At 37.4% G+C, this 17,037-nt stretch overlaps 1 protein-coding gene across 4 annotated transcripts in view; it reads left to right on the forward strand.

The window, feature by feature from the left end:
* LOC132020859 (glycine N-phenylacetyltransferase-like) overlaps window positions 1-17,037 on the forward strand; it is a 20,908-nt gene continuing 3,871 nt past the window's right edge. Inside the window, exons 1-7 of one of the 4 annotated variants that reach the window (XM_059404987.1) lie at window positions 1-168; window positions 293-425; window positions 7,405-7,494; window positions 11,966-12,073; window positions 14,965-15,091; window positions 15,947-16,118; window positions 16,617-16,739. In XM_059404987.1, coding sequence (XP_059260970.1) covers window positions 7,417-7,494; window positions 11,966-12,073; window positions 14,965-15,091; window positions 15,947-16,118; window positions 16,617-16,739 — 608 coding nt within the window. In that variant the 5' untranslated portion in view covers window positions 1-168; window positions 293-425; window positions 7,405-7,416. The other 3 variants (XM_059404996.1, XM_059405000.1, XM_059404992.1) reach the window with 3 other exon arrangements.

A 17,037-nucleotide genomic window follows, 5' to 3' on the forward strand; every position in this document is an offset into this window, starting at 1 on the left:
TAAGAAGGGGTTATATATTGGTTCAGTCTAGAGGAAGAAGAGAAATTTAACCAACATTGATTAACAAGCAGTTTGCTTTGATATATCAGTGTGTGGCTCACAGCTCAGCTAATCATTTATAAGGCAGAGATTGAGAATTTGGAGGATCAGTGTCTGGACTTGTCATAGGTAAGCAAGCAGCGCATCAGTGAGTCTTACTAAGGCAGGTGGGAGGAAGTAAGATTCCTTGCAGTAAGCCCTTTCGGGAACACAAAGTAGATGGAGGGATTTCTTTAACTGTTGTATTTTCTAGGATAACAAAGACTTGGGTAGAACTCAGCATTGTAAGTCCCTTGGAGAATTGCATTTATTGAAGTATGACTTGACCTCAGTCTTTTGGTCTGCCTTCGAATTAGCTCTACAAATCTTGCTTTACTGCTTTGAAGGTACTGTGGTTTTTAAAGTTTTTATTAAAATTCTAATTAGTTAACATACAGTGTAATAATAGTTTCAGGTGTACAATACAGTGATTCCACCCTTCCATGTCACATCTGGTGCTCATCACAGCAAGTGCCTTCCTTAATCCCCATCACACCTATTTCACCCATCCTCCCACCACCATCCCTCTGGTACCCCTCAGTGTGTTTTCCATAGTTAAGACTCTGTTTCTTGGCTTCTCCCTCTCTCTTTTCCCCGTTTGCTTATTTGTTTTGTTTCTTAAATTTCATATATGAGTGAAATCATATGGTATTTTTCTTTCACTGATTGGCTTATTTCCCTTAGCATAACACTCTCTAGCTCCATCTATGTCATTGCAAATGGCAAGATGTCATTCTTTTTGATGGCTGAGTCATAGTCTAGTGTGTGTGTGTGTGTGTGTATTCACATCTTCTTTATCCACTCATCAGTCAATGGACATTTGGGCTCTTTCTGAAATTTGGCTATTGTAGATAATGCTCCTATAAACATCAAGAGGTACGTGTATCCCTTTGAATTAGTATTTTTTTTTAATCTTTGGGTAAATACCTGGTAATTCAATTGTTGGATCAAAGGGTAATTCTATTTTTCACTTCTGAAGGAAACTCCATACCATTTTCCAGAGTGGCTGCACCAGTTTAAATTCCCACCAACAGTACAAGAGAGTTCCCCTTTCTTCACATCTTTACCAGCACCTGTTGTTTCTTGTGTTGTTGAGTTTAGTCATTCTGACAAGTGTAAGGTGGCATCTCATAGTAGGTTTGATTTGCATTTCCCTGATAATCAGTGATACTGAGCATCTTTTCATGTACCTGTTGGCCATCTGTATGCCTTCTTCAGAAAATTGTCTATTCATGTCTTCTGCCCATTTTTAATAGGATTATTCATTTTTTGGGTGTTGAGTTTTATGAGTTTTTTGGTATATGGTTAATAAACTAACCCTTTATCAGATATACTATTTGCAATTATCTTCTTCCATTCCACAGATTGCCTTTTAGTTTTGCTGACTGTTTCCTTTGTTGTGCAGAAGACTTTTATTTTGATGAGATCCCAATAGTTCATTTTTCTTTTGTTTCCCCTGCCCCCAGGGACATATCTAGAAAGAAGTTGCTATGGTCGATGACAAGCTATTGCCTATCTTCTTCTCTAGATTTTTTGGTTTCTAGTCTCACATTTAGATCTTTAATTCATTTTGAATTTATTTTTGTGTATGGTGTAAGAAAATGATCCAGTTTCATTCTTTTGCATGTTGCTGCCCAGTTTTCCCAACACTGTTTTTTGAAGAGACTGTCTTTTTCCCACTAGATATTCTTTGCTGTTTTGGTAAAGATTAACTGACCATAGAGTTGTGGATTCCTTTCTCGGTTTTCTATTGTCTTCTATTGAGCTATGTGACAATACCATACTGTCTGTGCCAGTACTATATTGTCTTGATCATTAAAGTTTGTAATGTAACTTGAAATAGAGAATTGTGATGCCTCCAGCTTTGTTTCTCTTTTTCAAGTTTGCTTTGGCTAGGTCTTTTGTGGTTCCATACAAATTTTAGAATTGTTTGTTCTAGTTCTGTGAAAAATATTGTTGATATTTTGATAGGGATTGCATTAAATGTATAGATTACCTTGGCTAGTAAAAACATTTTAACAATATTTGTTCTTCTAGTCCATGAGCAGGGAATGTTTTTCCATTTTTTGTGTGTGTCTCCTTCAATTTCTTTTTTTTTTAAAGTTTATATTCATTTATTTGAAAGAGGGGGCACAAGCAGGAGGAGGGGCAGAAGGAGAGGAAGGAGCAGACTCCATGTTGAGCAGGGAGCTCAAACTGGGGCTGGATTCCAGGACTTTGGGATCATGACCTGAGCCAAAGGCAGATGCTTAACTGACTGAGCCACCCTGGTGCCATTCAACTTCTTTCATCAGTGTTTTATAGTTTTCAAAGTACAGGTCTTTCACCTCTTTGGTCAGGTTTATTCCTAGGTATCTTATTGTTTTTGGTGCCATTGTAAGTGGGACTGAATCCTTAATTTCTCTTCCTACTGCTTCATTATTGGTGTATAAAAATGCAACAGATTTCTGTACATTGATTTTGTATCCTGTGACTTCCCTGAATTCATGTATCTGTCTGGCCAGGGGTTTACCAATTTTATTAATTTTTTTCTTTTTATGCTTATTAATATTAATTTATGAAGGAAATTATCAATTTTTTCCAAAGAATCCACTCTTTATTTCATTGATCTGTTCTACTGTTTTTTAGTTTCTGTATCATTTATTTTTGTCCCAATCTTTATTATCTCCTTCCTTCTGCTGGCTTTAGGCTTTATTTATTATTCTTTTTCTAGCTCCTTAGATGTAAAGTTATTTTATTTATTCAAGATTTTTTTCTTGCTTCTTGGGGTTGGCCTGTATTGCTATATTCTTCTCTCTTAGGACTGCTTTTGCTACATCCCAAAAGTTTTGGACTACTGTATTCTCATTTATATGTTTCCCATGTATTTTTAAAATTTCTTCTTTGATTTCAAACAAATCCAAGATTGGTTGATTCATTCATTGTTTACTAGCATGTTGTTTAGCCTTCATATATTTGTGGTCTTTTTTTTTTCTTGTGGTTGACTTCTAGTTTCAAAGTGTGGTCAGAAAAGATTGAAATCATACCAGGTACCTTTTCTGACCTAATATTGTGACCTAATATGTGATTTATTCTGCAGAATGTTCCATGTGCACTTGGTAAGAATGTGTATTCTACTGTTTTAGGTTGGAGTGTTCTGAATATATGTTAAGTCCATCAGGTCCAATATGTCATTCAAAGCCATTGTTTCCTTGTTTACTTTCTCTTTTTGATGACTTGTCTATTGATGTAAGTGGGGTGTTAAAGTCCCCTACTATTATTGTGTTATTATCAATTTGTTCCTTTATGTTTGTTGTTGTTTTATATTTTGGGGTGCTCCTATGTTTAGTGCATAAATATTTATAACTTTTATATTTTCTTGTTGGATTATCCCCTTCATAATTATATAATGCCCTCCTTTGCCTCATTTAACAATCTTTGTCTTAAAGTCTAGTTTGGGGGAAGCTGGGTGGTTCAGTCAGTTAAGCATCTGTCTTTGGCTCAGGTCCCAATCCCAGGGTCCTGGGATCAAGCCCTGGTTCAGGTTCCCTGCTTAGTGGGGAGTCTGCTTCTCCCTCTCCCTCTTTCTCTCCCCCTCCCCCCACTCTCTCTCTTTCTATCTCAAAAAATAAATAAATACTACATCTGTATCTTTGAGCCAATTGCACTACTGGCTATTTATCCCAAAGATAGAGATGTAGTGAAAAGAAGGGCCATCTGTACCCCAATGTTTATAGCAGCAATGGCCACGGTCGCCAAACTGTGGAAAGAACCAAGATGCCCTTCAACGGGCGAATGGATAAGGAAGATGTAGTCCATATACACTATGGAGTATTATGCCTCTGTCAGAAAGGATGAATACCCAACTTTTGTAGCAACATGGACGGGACTGGAAGAGATTACGCTGAGTGAAATAAGTCAAGCAGAGAGAGTCAATTATCATATGGTTTCACTTATTTGTGGAGCATAACAAATAGCATGGAGGGCATGGGGAGTTAGAGAGGAGAAGGGAGTTGGGGGAAATCGGAAGGGGAGGTGAACTATGAGAAACTATGGACTCTGAAAAACAATCTGAGGGTTTTGAAGGGGTGGTGGGGGAGGTTGAGGGAACCAGGTGGTGGCTATTAGAGAAGGCACGGATTGCATAGAGCACTAGGTGTGGTGCAAAAACAATGAACACTGTTACACTGAAAATAAATTTTAAAAATTTAAAAAATAAATAAATACATAAATAAATAAAATCTATAAAGTCTAGTCTGTCTAAGTATTGCTACTCAGGCTTTCCTTTGACATCCATTTGCATGACAGATGTTTCTCCACCCTCTCATTTGCAGTCTGCTGGTGTCCTTATGTCTAAAATGGGTCTCTTGTAAGCAGCAGATAGATGGCTCTTGATTTTTATCCATTCTGACACTGTGTCCCATTCAGTATGTTGAATCTATCAGCCACTGTCTTCTGGCTTGCCAAGTTTCTGTTGAGAAATCTCCAGGTAGTCTTATGAGTTTCCCTTGTAAGTTAAGGATGGCCTCTGTCTTGCTGCTTTTAAGATTTTTTCTTTATCACTGTATTTTGCAACTTGAATTATGTTTTGGTGTCAGCCTGCTTTTGTTGATTTTGATGGAAGTCCTCTGTGCCTCCAGGACCTGGATATCTGTTTCCTTCCCCAGATTAGGGAAGTTTTCTGCTATTATTTCTTGAAATAAATTTTCTGCCCCCTTTTCCTCTATCTTCTTCTTCTGGGATTCCTATAATACAAGTGTTATTATGTTTGATGGAGTCATTGATTTCCCTAAGTCTATTTTTGTGTTCCATAATTATTATTTCTCTCTGTTGTCCAGCTTCATTATTTTTCATTATTTTGTCTTCTAGATCACTAATTCATTTCTCTACTTCTTCCAGCCCGCTGTTCAATGTAACAAGCCTGTTTCCAGTCTTGTTTATTGTATTCTTCTTCTCTGATTGATTCTTTTTTAACTCTTTTATCTCTGTAGTAAGGGTTTCCCATCAGGATGTCTTCTATTTTTTTCTCAAGTACAGCAAGTATCCTTATGGTTGTTGCCTTAAATTCTTCAACAGACATGTTACTTATGTCTGCTTTGCTTAGATCTCTGGCTGTGGCCTTATCTTGTTTTTCATTTGGGATAAATTCCTCCATCTTGACATTTTGTCTAAGTCTCTGCCTTTCTCTCTGTATTAGAAAAGCCAGTTATGTCTCTTGCTTCTGAAAGTAATGGCCTATAAAGAAGAGGTAATGTAGTGTCCAGGGCCCAATACATCAGGGAGTATCTCTGGTGTGTGCTACATTGTTCCACTGTTGTTGTTTTGGCAGTTCTATCCTTCATGCCAGTCATCTACAGAGTCCTTTCATACAGAGGGTAGTGTTTGGTCCCCAGCCTGAAGGTGAATTTTAACTAGGTGTGTTCTGGTCTGTTTGTGAAATGAGACCTAATACCTACTCTACCAGAACTGAGACCCTGCAGAACTCACTGGTTAGGAGATGTGGTATGGGCAGGGGTTTGTGCTTGTCTTCTAGAGGAGGGGACTGTCATGCTCAGACCAAGGCAAATTTGGCTGAGAATTACAGTCCTGCCAGAGTGCACGGAGGTTGACCTTGGTGTAAGCAGATTATGTAATCAGTGTCTGTGCTGACTTGCTTCCCATAAGTGGTTCTGTATTTAAGCTAAGTATGGGGTAGGAAAATGGTGCCAGCTGAGCCTGCTGATCTTTTTTATTTGTTTATTTATTTATTTTCAGCATAACAGTATTCATTGTTTTTGTACCACACCCAGTGCTCTATGAAATCTGTGCCCTCTCCAATACCCACCACCTGGTTCCCCCAACATCCCATCCCCCATCCCTTCAAAACCCTCAGATTGTTTTTCAGAGTCCATAGTCTCTCATGGTTCACCTCCCTGTGAACCATGGGGGAGTTTCCCTCAACTCCCTTCTCCTCTCCATCTCCCCTTGTCCTGCTGATTTTTAAAACTCCAAGCTGTAAGCTCCACTGGTTGCAAGAGCTCACAAAATCAACCCCTGTCATTTTTCAAGCCAATGACTTTGGACAGACATTCTCCTTGTACATCCACATGTGTTCCCCCCCCCCATCCCCTGCTCTCTCACTCATCTTTCTCTGAGACCATGACTCCCACCCTTACACAGCGTCCTTGATCCATTTTTTCCCGAATCATATCTCCACACTTCTACCTTCCTTGGTGTGACCTCTTCTCTCTCTCTCTCTGGTTGCGGAGTTTGTTCTGCCCATCTTCTGGTTGATTTCTGGGGTATTTAGGATGATTTTATATTTACCTAGTTGTGTTTGTAGGGTGGGATGAGCCTAGTTATCTTCCTTTATCTGACCTGTGATGGTTTTGTTAAGGATTTTATCTGTTATCTATTATATCAATGATTCCTGAATATGGCTGCATAAGAAAATCATCTGGAGAAGTGCTGGAGAGAATGAGGACCAAATGTAACTCAAACACTGCTAAGGGAATATAAAATCATTCAGCCACTTTGGAAAAACAATCTGTTAGTTTTTTAAAAGTTAAACATATGCTTACTATATGACCATGCAAATGTACATTTACATGTTTACTCAAGAGGACTAAAAGCATTTGCTCAAATGGACTGGTCAAAGCACCTAACGTATTGATTTATTTAACTGGCATAACCACTATATGGGACAGGCATATAGTCACTGGCATTTTATATATGAGAAAACCAAGGCACAGAGAAGTTGAGTAATTTGCCCAACATCCTATAGCTTCTAGCTGGCAGACTCAGGCTTGTCATGGAGAGGAACTTAATCTCTAAGATATTCATGCATGTTGGGGTGCCTGGGTGGCTCTGGGGGTTAAGCCTCTGCCATCAGCTCAGGGTCCTAGGATCAAGCCCCACATCAGGCTCTCTGCTCAGCAAGGAACCTGCTCCCCCCCCCCCACTCTCTGCCTGCCTCTCTGCCTACTTGTGATCTCTCTCTCTGTCAAATGAATAAATAAAATCTTTTTTTAAAAAATATGTTCATGCATGTTTAGATACTATATATGATAATCTTAGTGCATCCTTAATTATTGGTATGCTGGATGATATAAAGTTAAAATAAAAATTTCATGCAGATTTTTAAAGGTTAGAAAATGTTAAAGAAAAATAGTTTTGGAAGTATACACCTGTGCTTTCTACCAGTCTTATTCTTCCTAGGATTTAGTGAGGAGTTCAGTGAATGGGGCACCAAGAAAACAGCAAGAATGAAGTCCTGACCATTAGCTAGAATTACCTGCTGTCTGTTTTGCGTCTTTATATGTTTTCCATCACTTCTCATTCCTTGATATTTCTTGATTCTCTCTTTAGGTTTAAGGTAAGATGTTCCACTTACAAGGCCCACAAGTGCTGCAAATGCTAGAGAAATCATTGAGGAAGAGCCTCCCAGAGTCCTTAAAGGTAACAGTACATTTTTAGAGGGAACTAAAATGACTGGCAACTGCATATAAAAGAAGTAGGAAGGAGAACAAACATTCTCTGAGCACCTACTCTGTACCAGGCACTTGTTCGTCTTACATCTCATTTAGTTTACCTCACTGGAAGGCAAGTCTGTTATACCCATGTAACCAAAAGAGGAACTCGGTTTTAGGACTTGACCACATCACTAGTGAGTGGCAATCATATGATTTAAATCCACTATGATCTTTGCTGTGCGATGACCCAAAACATCTCTTTGTGCCATTCCGAGAATTATATAACTGGAAGATTTGCCAGAATTGCACAGTTGACTGAACTAACACATTAATGTTTAACTTATTTTTTCTAAACAGTTGAGTGCCTGACAGAAGTTAACCATTATGACTTTTCTTCAAAATTAAGGATGGGCCAATTTCTATTTTGTCAAACCCAAAAAGGTTATGTTTAATATGGGATGAAACAGAAATATATTTTAAAAATAGATCAACGATCTTGTATATAAAGAGGTGGGTTTTTTGGGGGGAGGCAATAATATATGTTTCAAAGTACTAGAATATTACCAGGGATAAAGACTGTCATTGCATTTTAATAAAGGTATCAATTCACCATGAAGGCATTAAAAATGCTGAAGTGTATACACCTAACAACAGAGGCTCAAAGGACATAGGACAAAAATGGATAGAACTGAAAGAACTGAAAGAACAAATAGATAAAGCCACATTAATTACAATTAATTACAATTACAATTACAATTGTAATTACAATTACAATTAAACATTTTTAACACTCCTCGCTGAGTAACTTATATAATAGACAGAAAACCTATAGCTTACATAGAAGACCTGAAAAATACTATGAACCAACTTAATTGACATTTACAGAGTACGTCCCTCATCAATAGTAGAGTACGTCCCTCAGCAATAGTAGAATACACATTCTTTCCAAATTCACATGGAATGTGTACAAAGATAGACCATATTCTTAAGACTTTATAAAGAACTGAAATTGTAATAAGTATGTCCTTCAACAATATGATACTAAACTTTAAAAAACCCTGGAAGGTATCTAGAAAGACATCCAAATTTAAGAAATATACAACACATTTCTAAATAAACCATACTTTAAAGTCACAAGAAAAATCAGAAAATATTTGAATAAAGATGAAAGCAAAAGATATCAAAAGTTTGGGGATGCAGCTAAAGCAGTGATAAGCGGGAAATATATAGCATCAAGTGCTTTACTGAAAGGAAAAAAAACAATGATCTCAAATCAGCACTTTAAGTTTCCACCTGAAAAATCAGAAAAAGAACTAACTAACCTCAAAGCAAAGAGAATTAAGGAAATTATAAAATATAAGAGCAGAAAGCAATGAATTTGAGAGGAGAAAATCAATTAAAATTAATCAAGGGGCACCTGGGTGGTTTAGTGGGTTAAAGCCTCTGCTTTCAGCTCAGGTCATGATATCAGGGTCCTGGGATGGAGCCCTACATCAGGCTCTCTGCTCAGCAGGGAGCCTGCTTCCTTCTCTCTCTCTGCCTGCCTCTTTGCCTACTTGTGATCTCTCTCTCTCTGTCAAATAAATAAATAAATAAAATCTTTAAAAAAAGAAAATGAACCAAATCTGGCTCATTGAAAAGATCAATAATGTTGATAAACTTCTGACTCAGAAATGCAGAGAGAAGACACAAATCAAATCAGGAATGAAACAGGGACACTATTCCATCACTAGCCATCAGGGAGATTCAAATTAAAACCACATTGAGATACTACCTTACACCAGTTAGAATGGCCAAAATTAGCAAGACAGGAAATAAGATGTGTTGGAGAGGATGTGGAGAAAGGGGAACCCTCTTACACTGTTGGTGGGAATGCAAATTGGTGCAGCCTCTTTGGAGAACAGTGTGGAGATTTCTCAAGAAATTAAAAATAGAGCTTCCCTATGACCCTGCAGTTGTACTACTGGGTATTTACCCCAAAGATACAGATGTAGTGAAAAGAAGGGCCATCTGTACCCCAATGTTTATAGCAGCAATGGCCATGGTCGCCAAACTGTGGAAAGAACCAAGATGCCGTTCAATGGACAAATGGATAAGGAAGATGTTGTCCATATACAATATGGATATTATGGCTCCATCAGAAAGGATGAATACCCAACTTTTGTAGCAACATGGACGGGACTGGAAGAGATTATGCTGAGTGAAATAAGTCAAGCAGAGAGAGTCAATTATCATATAGTTTCACTTATTTGTGGAGCATCACAAATAGCATGGAGGACAAGGGGAGATGGAGAGGAGAAGGGAGTTGAGGGAAATTGGAAGGGGAGGTGAACTATGAGAGACTATGGACTCTGAAAAACAATCTGAGGGTTTTGAAGGGGGGGTTGGAAGTTGGGGGGACCAGGTGGTGGGTATTAGAGAGGGCATGGATTGCATAGAGCACTGGTGCAAAAACAATGAATACTGTTATGCTGAAAAGAAATGTAAAAAAAAAGTTATACTTAAAAAAATAAAGAAACAAACAGGGACACTAATACCAAACCCATAAACATTTTAAGGATAATAAAGACACACCATTATCAATACTGTGCCTATAGATTTCACAGCTTATGTTCTGTGAAAAGGACAAGTTACCAACAGTCATTGAAGAAGAAAAATATAACCTAAATCATCCTGTATGCATTGCAGAAACTGATTTCATAATTTAAAATTTTCCAACAAAGAAAATACCATTGCTCAGATGGCTTTCATGGCAATTTCTACCACACATGTAAGGAAGAAATAATATCGATTCTATGCAAACTCTTGCAGAATAGATCAGAGGAGTAAACACTTCCCAACTCATTTTATGAATCCAGAATTACCCTAATATGAAAACCAGAAATGGATTTTTTTTTTAATTTTTTATTTTTTATAAACATATATTTTTATCCCCAGGGGTACAGGTCTGTGAATCACCAGGTTTACACACTTCACAGCACTCACCAAATCACATACCCTCCCCAATGTCCATAATCCCACCCCCTTCTCCCAAACCCCCTCCCCCCGGCAACCCTCAGTTTGTTGTGAGATTAAGAGTCACTTATGGTTTGTCTCCCTCCCAATCCCATCTTGTTTCATTTATTCTTCTACCCACTTAAGCCTCCATGTTGCATCACCACTTCCTCATATCAGGGAGATCATATGATAGTTGTCTTTCTCTGCTTGACTTATTTCGCTAAGCATGATACGCTCTAGTTCCATCCATGTTGTTGCAAATGGCAAGATTTCATTTCTTTTGATGGCTGCATAGTATTCCATTGTGTATATATACCACATCTTCTTGATCCATTCATCTGTTGATGGACATTTAGGTTCTTTCCATAGTTTGGCTATTGTGGACATTGCTGCTATAAACATTCGGCATCCAAATCGGCAAAGAAGAAGTCAAATTATCACTCTTCGCAGATGATATGATACTATATGTGGAAAACCCAAAAGACTGCACTCCAAAACTGCTAGAACTTATACAGGAATTCAGTAAAGTGTCAGGGATTTTATTTTTTTTAAGATTTTATTTATTTATTTGACAGACAGAGATCACAAGTAGGCAGAGGCAGGCAGAGAGAGAGAAAGGAGGAAGCAGCCTCCCCGAGGAGCAGAGAACCTGATGCAGGGTTCCATCCCGGGACCCTGGGATCATGACCTGAACCGAAGGCAGAGGCTTTAACACACTGAGCCACCCCGGTGCCCCTGAATTTTATTTTAAAAAAGAAAGGACTAGAAGACAATATTACTCATGAACATATACCCAAAAATCCTCAACAAAATTCTATCAAGTCAAATCCATCAATATATCAAAAGGATAGTAATTATAACCAAGAGGAATTTATCTTGAGAATCCAAGGCAGGTTCAACATTAATATTCAGTGTATTTCATTGTATCAATAGATTAAAGAAAAAAGCCAGATGATCTTCTCCTAATAGATGTAGAAAATAAAATTGAACTGGAGTTCTTTCCCATGATGGATATTATACAGTCATTAAAAATGATTCTATAGATTCTCTAGATTGGTATTTATTGACATGGAAATATGCCTATAGTATATTGTGTGTCTGGAGGGGGTATGTGGTAAACTAATATACATTAGGTAATTTCATTGCTTAAAAATTTATGTATTTGTCAATAAATGAAATAAAATGGAAAGATATAATACTAAGTTCTACAGTGTGATAGTGGATGATTTTTAATTAATTTGTTTATCTAATGTTTAACTCTATTGATATAATGTTCATGGTTTGACCCCCCAAACCTATTTCTATTTGGAGTAATGAAGTGGAATCTGAAGGTGATTTGAACCACATGCTTATCAGTTATCACCTTGATTTCATAGAAATAATCATTGTCCTGATCAAATAAGTTACTTTACCATCCTTTCCTAATAAGCTGACTCCCTGACTTTCTTGGGATGCTGTAGGTTTATGGGACTGTCTTCCACATGAACCAAAGAAACCCATTCAAGCTAACTGCCATGGTGGACAAGTGGCCTGACTTTACAACAGTGGTTATCCGACCTCAGGAGGAGGTAAGGTGCCAGATGTAGAATGAGTACACTTTTGTGTTCTTATTTGCTATGCGCCTACCATGCACCTGGCAATGTGGTAGACCCAGGGGATACAGAAATGAATTGTGTGAGGGGCGTCTCGGTGGCTCAGTCATTAAGCGTCTGCCTTTGGCTCATGTCATGATCCCAGAGTCCTGGGATCGAGACCCACATCCGGCTCCCTGCTCAACTGGAAGCCTGCTTCTCCTTCTCTCACTCCCTCTGCTTGTCAAATAAATAAATAAATAAATAAAATCTTAAAAAAAAAGAAATGAATTGTTTGATGGTAAGTGAGTTGCTGTCCTCAAGAAGTTCACAGAAGTCAGATAAAGGAATAAATTACAACATGGAGTGAAAATGCACAAAAACATATAGAAACACACACTATATAAGATACCAGCAATACTGTGTAAGAGTGAGAAAAAAAATACTGTGTAAGAGACAGTTTAAAACCACAGATGTCGGGGTATACACGTAGAGGATCAGAGGGCTTCTAGGCAGACATTTCAGCAAAACTGGATTTTGAAGATAAATGGGTTTTTGGCAGACTGATAAGAAGAGAGAATGCATTCTAAACAGAAAAACATAACACCTAAAAATGTGTAGAGCTAAATATGAAGAAAATTAAAAAAATATAAAGAACAAACTGCAATGCTTATATTTGGGAATGTATTTTCAGTGTCAACTTTTTTTTTAAATATTTTATTTATTTATTCGACAGAAAGAGAGAGAGATCACAAGTAGGCAGAGAGGCAGGAGGGGCTGGGGGAAGCAGGCTCCCTGCTGAGCAGAGAGCCCCATGTGGGGCTCGATCCCAGGACCCTGAGATCATGACCTGAGCTGAAGGCAGAGGCCCAACCCACTGAGCCACCCAGGCGCCCCTCAGTGTCAACTTTTAAAGATTACTTAAACTAAGTGCTGAATATATTTCAAAGACAAATATGTTATAAGCATATTGGAAAATATAAAGTAAAAATGTATGCATGCAAAATGTGTAATCATACAATGTCATTTTAATACAAAAATTTTCAAATAAAATTTAAATGTATAGTGCTTTTGAACTAAACAGAATACAAAAATGAAGACATTTACATTAATTATTGAACTGAAAAATGAAGCTATGAGTGCATTTCTGAGTAGCACTTTCTGGCTATTCTACCCTTGTTGGGTAGTTGTTTCCTGACTCTTTCCTCCAACTTCAAATAACCTGAACTCTGATTTGTTAACTTTGAGAAGAACTTCTTGAACAAATTTTGTTTCAATTTGGGGGGGAATGCAAATTATTTTTTAAAAAAATAATAGTGCATTATGGTTTACATTTTAAAGACATCATGTGTCAAATAAAGTATATCCAAAATATATGAAGAACTTATACAACTCAACACCAAAAAAACAAATAACCCAATTAAAAAAATGGGCAGAGGACCTAAATAGACATTTATCCAAAGAAGACATACAGATGCCAACACATTTAAAAGATCCTCAATATCACTAATCATCAGAGAAATGCAAAATAAAACCACAATGAGATATCACTTTATACCTATCAGAATGACTCAAATGAAAAAACACAAGAAGTAAGTGTTGGTGAGGATGTGGAATAAAAGGAACACTCATACACTGTTGGAAATGTATATTAGTGTAGTCTCTACGGAAAACAGTACGGAGGTCCTTAAAAAACTTAAAAATTAAATTAACATATGATCCAATAATTCCACTATTGCATATTTACCCAATATATATGTATGTATATATAGGGTATTTACCCAAAGTAGGTAAAAATACTAATTTGAAAAGATACATGTGTCCCTATGTTTATTGCAAGATTATTACAATAACCCAGATATGGAAGCAATCCAAGTGTCTATCAATATATAAATAAAGAAAATGATTTTAAAATATAAAGATAACTTTACATATAAACATAGTATTATATATAATATATAATATATATAATAAAAATTACTCAGCCATTAAAAAAGAATGAAATCTTATCATTTACAACAATGTAGATGGACTTAAGAGTGTATAAGTCAGTCAGAGAAAGACAAATACCATATGGTGGAATTTAAGAAACAAAACAAATGAATAAACAAAGAAAAAAGAGACGAACAAAAAAACAGACTCTTAAATACAGAAACAAACCTGGTGGTTGCCAGAAGGAGGGGTGTAGGAGGATGGGTGAAGTAACTGAAGGGGATTAAGAGTACATTTATTGTGATGAGCACTGAGTCATGTACTAAAAAATTTGTTGAATCATTATATTTATAAAAATATATTTTATATTTCTTATAAATATATGAAACTAATATAACACTGCATATTTATTATACTTAAATAAAAATTTAAAATTTTTTAAAAAAGAAAAATGAAGACATCATATGTCTTTATTCATGTAGCTATGTCATATATAAGTGAAAATTCTAATACAAGGTTACCTCTATCAATTTCAACATTGTTATGTTTACAATCCATTGGTTCTGAGACTGGGTTTTTTTCTTAGACTCTTAAATAGAATAAAATTTACTCTTTCAAAGGAAACTTGCCTTTGACAGTAATGCTTTCTTTCTCCTGAAGATTACAGAATCATAGAAGAATGTTTTCTAAACCAGTGCACATTTGGTTGATTTGAAATTGTAACACACCATATAAATACCTAGTTCATCAAGTTTTTCTTAACCAAAAATTGAGTGATTAAATCCCTGACTTGCTGTCATGATGTAAATGATTCAGGAATAATGCTAGTACATCAAGAATAATACCAAATATTTATAAGTTTATAAAATAACACAGTATAATGACAGACTAAGGCAAAGTATTCCAATCACTGGGTATAATCAATGTGATTTATTTTACATTAACTAACCAAACAGGAAATGACAGATGATTTTGATTACTACACCAACACCTACCAAATCTATTCTAAGAATCCCCCAAACTGTCAAGAATTCCTTGGCGCATCGGGTGTCATCAACTGGAAACAACGTTTGCAGATCCAAAGTAAGTTTGGCATCTGGGATGTGTGCTGGCTTCTATGACTGTTCCTGGCTACTCCTACAGGGTCACTTTTGATCCTGAGAACATTCCCCTACAGCCTTTGTAGGTAGGAAGCTCTACCAAACCCGACTCAGCTTGATGTTCATTCTTTGCATCAGCTGCTCCCACCTCTTCAGTGGAATAGAATTCAAACATTGCGAACTGTGGACTTGACACATGGGACTGTGAGCAATGGAATTTCTTGTTAGCTAAGGATTCATGATATATTTTTCAGACATATTCAGGGTCCATTAGGGGGATTAGGTGTGAGAGCAGAGCTCCCTCCCTCTCTGGTCTTCCATTCCTAGAATAAGAATGACAGTTGCTTGTGCCAGAGAACACCTCCAGGTCACAAGGTCACAAGTACAACTACCATGGCTGTGAGCACACCCTCCAGGGTCAGATTCTCTAGGGCGGCATCCTTGCTCTGCCTGTTACCTGCTTTGTGATTTGAGCAAGTGGTGTATCTATTATTCAGTTTTTGTATGTGTAAAAAAAGAGGGCAGTAAAAGTACTTAAAACAAGTTCAAGGGAAGAATTAAATGTAGTATTAGACCAATACCTGGGCATGGAGTAGGAACACACTCAAGGTTAGCTTCTACTTTTTAAAATACCATTTCTCCATTGATTGTGCAGTGATATAGTCAGGATTTCTAGTATTATCTGCTTGCATAAGAGAGTGACTTGGGCATGGTCACATGGTTCATGGTGACCCCAGAAGCAACACTGCCTGACTTTAAGATCTGCATATTTCCACCAGGAAGCTTCTGCAGCATCTACACGGCCAGTTACTTCTCCCTTCACCTCACCCCTCTCTAGGTTCACAGTCCAGCCTGAACGAAGTGATACAAAATCTTGCAGCTGTTAAACTGGTCAAGGTCGAGCAACAACAAGGCATTATGTACATGTTGCCCGAGAGAGCAAGTAAACTGCTCCCTTCCTTGCTGGAGGCAAAGAACTTACCTCTTAAATCTGGCAGACGCAAAGTCATGTGAGTTTTGGAAAAAGATCCTCTGGGTTACTCTCATCTTTCTGCATGGAAGTGGCCTCCCAACATCTTCCCCTATCTTCGCTATTGCCTCCCTACAATCCATTTCCAGCGTGATCCTTTTGGACATGGATTGTGTCAATTCATCCACTTAAAAGCCATCAGTGTTCCTCTGCTCACATGCCCATTACGGACATTCAGGGTCCTAGCAGACCTGCTATCCACCACCTCTTGGACTTCATCATGTCCCTCTTGCTTACTGCCACCAGCAGCTCTGGCTTTTTTTTCTCCAACTTGATTTCATACATTCACATAATGCCTTTGGACTGTTGCATTTATTCTTTGCCTAAAATCTCCTTCCCTCTGATCCTTGCACATCTGTTTCTTTCTTGCCACTCATTATCTCCAATGTCATTTCCTTCGAGAGTTCTCTGCAGAGCAACCCGAAACCACCCTTTCCCATAATTCTTCATCACGAAATACAGTTTTTATTTTCCTCAGTGCACTTATCACTATCCAAAACCAGCTTATTTGTGAATTTACTGACGTCTCTGTTGTTGGATTCCTCCCTTGCAACGATTCAAACTCCACAAGAGCAGAGGACATTCTTCATGGTGGTCACCAGTAAGTTTTCAGGAGCCACAACAAAGCGTCAAATAGACGCTTCATAAATATGCAATGAATTTACATCCCAGAGCAAAACACATTATATATTGCCCTCCACTTATGCCTGAATAGAATTAAAACCGATATAGGGATTTTATCTTGAGATATCCAATCCTATGGCCCTCTCTGTGTTAATACACTTGGAAAAGATTTATTCACACTGTATTGCAACTTACATCTAAAAGACACCTCCAAATCTATACTCTCATTTGATTTCTTGTTCATCCCATGAGACAGACAAGGGAGGAGACATTAT

The sequence above is a fragment of the Mustela nigripes genome, chromosome 1 (assembly GCF_022355385.1).
Source record: "Mustela nigripes isolate SB6536 chromosome 1, MUSNIG.SB6536, whole genome shotgun sequence".
Taxonomy (NCBI): Eukaryota; Metazoa; Chordata; class Mammalia; order Carnivora; family Mustelidae; genus Mustela; species Mustela nigripes.